The following is a 2934-nucleotide window of genomic DNA, read 5'->3' as shown; positions in this document are numbered from 1 at the left end:
AGAGATAGAGTCTTGGTCTGTCACCCAGGCTAGAGTGCAGTGGCATAATCACAGCTCATTGCAGCCTTGAACTCCTGGAGAGCTGGGTATTTTTTAAAACCTATATGTTTTTTCTGATTACAGAAAGTATTATTTACAAAGTATACGTATAGAAATACATGGAAAGTACCAATCACTTTACAAACCTGCTCTCTATCCCAAAGTTGCTGCTTTATATGTTCTCTCTTATATACTAATATACAGTACTATCACTGCTGTGTTTTACTATTATTTGGCAAAAATGGGATGCTATCACGTAGGTTATTGCATCATACCTGCTACTGTCCCCCTATCCCCCGCCTTTTTTGAGATAGGATCTTGCTTTGTCACCCAGGCTGGAGTCCGGTAGTGCAATCATAGCTCACTGCAGCCTCTACCTCCTGGGCTCAAGCAATCCTCCCACCTCAGCCTCAGCCTACTGAGTAGCTGAGACTACAGGTGCATGCCACCACACCCAGTTAATGTTTATATCTTTCGCAGAGACGGGGTTTCATCATGTTTCCCAGGCTGGTGTTGAACTTCTGGGCTCAAGTGATCCGCCATCCTCAGCCTCCCAAAGTACTGGGATTACAGGTGTAAGCCACCATGCCTATGCCCAGCCTCTACTTGCCCTTTTTTTTTTTTCTTTTTGAGATGAATCTTGCTCTTGTTGCCCAGGCTAGAGTGCAATGGTGCCATCTCGGCTCACTGCAATCTCCACCTGCTGGGTTCAAGTGATTCTCCTGCCTCAGCCTCCCGAGTAGCTGGGATTACAGCGATGTGCCATCACACCCGGCTAATTTTGTATTGTTAGTAGAGACGGGGTTTCTCCGTGTTGGTCAGGCTGGTCTCCAACTCCTGACCTCAGGTGATCTGCCTGCCTCGGCCTCCTAAAGTGCTGGAATTACAAATGTGAGCCACCGGGCTCAGCCTCTACTTGCCCTTTTTAACCTGACATCACACTTGGCCACCTATCCCTGCCTGTGCATGCAGACACATAGGGGTTACTGTCCTCCTCCTGCAGCGGGGAGTAAGCTGGCTTAGAGAAGTTTAGTGGCTTCTCCAGAGTGTTACGCAGGAGAGTCTTGCATCACAAATAGCTCCACAGCGTTAGCTGAAGTAGAATCCTCAGGGGAGAAGCCTGGCTTGCAGATAGGTCTGTTTGCATTTGTGGGTTTAAAGATGTTAAATGTAATTGACCACCTTCCTGAGGAATGATTATTTTGGGCTCAGAGATTCAGACAGCAAAGTGCCTGCCCTTGGAGTGGTGACCTTCCTTCCCTAGGACGGAAGGGGAGGATAAAAGCAAATTCATAACCTAGGCACACGATGACTGGTGCTAATCCCTGGCGTGTTTTCAGTTTTGAAGTAAATTGTGGAGCAAGGAGCACTTTTTCAGATAATCGGCTTCTGGTTTCCCAGGGGCAGTCAGGAGAGGGATCCCAGGGTTGGAGCTGAGGGGCAGAAGGGCAAAAGGAGGAGACCTTGGGTTCTGAAAACTCCTGTCGTGGCATAGTGGTACTCGCCTGTAATCCCAGCTACTGGAAAGGCTGAGGCAGGAGAATTGCTTGAACCCGGGAGGTAGAGATTGCAGTGAGCTGAGATCATGCCACTGCACTCCAGCCTGGGTGACAGAGTGAGACTCCGTCTCAAAAACAAAACAAAACAAAACAACCTCCTGTCTTATAGGAGATGCTCCATTATAAAATGATTTCTGGCCCCCTGTCCTGGGGATGCCGCCTCCTACTCCTTCTGTCTACTTGAAGTGAATAGCCAGGGACTCATCACCTCGTTGGGAGAGAGGATGGGTGAGGCGCATTGTAAGGATGGACTGGGCCCTCCCACCTTCCCCAGGAACTTTAAAACCTGGAGACATCAGGGCCTGATCCTCTCCGGTTTCTGCTGGAGCTAGGAAGGGATTTAGCAGGGTGGAGGGCGGGGCAGATTCTTTCTGTCCTTGAGCTGCCTTTCCACAAAGTACATTTAAGTCCCTCCCTCTTCAGTTTCCTTGTAATAACAGCCAGGAAGGTTACAAATGTCTTGCCACGTGGCAGCTGTAGACACTGAGGCTTATGGAGGCTGGAGTGACTTGGAGGTTATATGACTGGACCAGCCGGAACAGAAACCCAGGTTTCTCTTCGTTACTGAGGGAGAAACCTGCCTGCTCGCCTGCTCTGCTTCTGTGGGTTATTTTTTTTTTTTGAGAAGGAGTCTCGTTCTGTCACCCACACTGCAGTGCAGTGGTGCGATCTTGGCTCACTTCAACCTCTGCCTCCTGGGTTCAAGCGATTCTTCTGTCTCAGCCTCCCGAGTAGCTAGGATTACAGGCGTGTGCCACCACAACTGGCTAATTTTTTGTATTTTTAGTAGAGATGGGTTTTCATCGTGTTAGCCAGGATGATCTTGATCTCCTAACCTCGTGATCCACCCGCCTTGGCCTCATAAAGTGCTGGGATTACAGGCGTGAGCCACCATGCCTGGCCTGCTCTGCTTCTTTCATGTGCATGTTGCAAGGTTCTCATTCATTCGTTCATTCATTGACTCACTCACCAAAGATTTATGGAGTTACTATTGACGCACTGTCTAGGGCCCTGGGGACTCAGCAGAAACAAGACAGAGAAGGTCCCCATCCTCGCAGGGCTTCCATTCTGGTGATGGAGAGAGAAATAACTAGGCCATTACAACAGAGGGTGAGAAATGGCGTGCTCTGGAGCAGCGGTTGCTTAGCCCTGCATGTGGTCAGAAACAGGTATGGGACTTGAAAGCCAGGCATCTTAGGCCCCACACTCAGGTCTGGGCTGGGGCTAGAGTTTGTGAATCTTTTACAAGTTCTCACATGATTCTGATGCACACCAGGTTAAGAACCACTGCTGAGGGAAGAAGCTATGATAAGAATAGCTCTTTCTTTCTTTCTTT

The 2934-nt window shown here is 49.0% G+C and overlaps 1 protein-coding gene across 1 annotated transcript in view; it reads left to right on the top strand.

The window, feature by feature from the left end:
* Positions 1–2934, top strand: part of ALDOA (aldolase A, fructose-bisphosphate) — an 18072-nt gene that overhangs the window by 3220 nt on the left and 11918 nt on the right. Inside the window, 2 exon segments of the mRNA XM_011933518.1 lie at positions 2657–2676; positions 2678–2767. Coding sequence (XP_011788908.1) covers positions 2657–2676; positions 2678–2767 — 110 coding nt within the window.

Source organism: Colobus angolensis, unplaced genomic scaffold (assembly GCF_000951035.1).
Source record: "Colobus angolensis palliatus isolate OR3802 unplaced genomic scaffold, Cang.pa_1.0 Scaffold128, whole genome shotgun sequence".
NCBI classification, from domain to species: Eukaryota; Metazoa; Chordata; class Mammalia; order Primates; family Cercopithecidae; genus Colobus; species Colobus angolensis.
The sequence above is the reverse complement of the archived record's forward strand: the minus strand, read 5'-3'. Positions and strand labels throughout refer to the sequence as shown.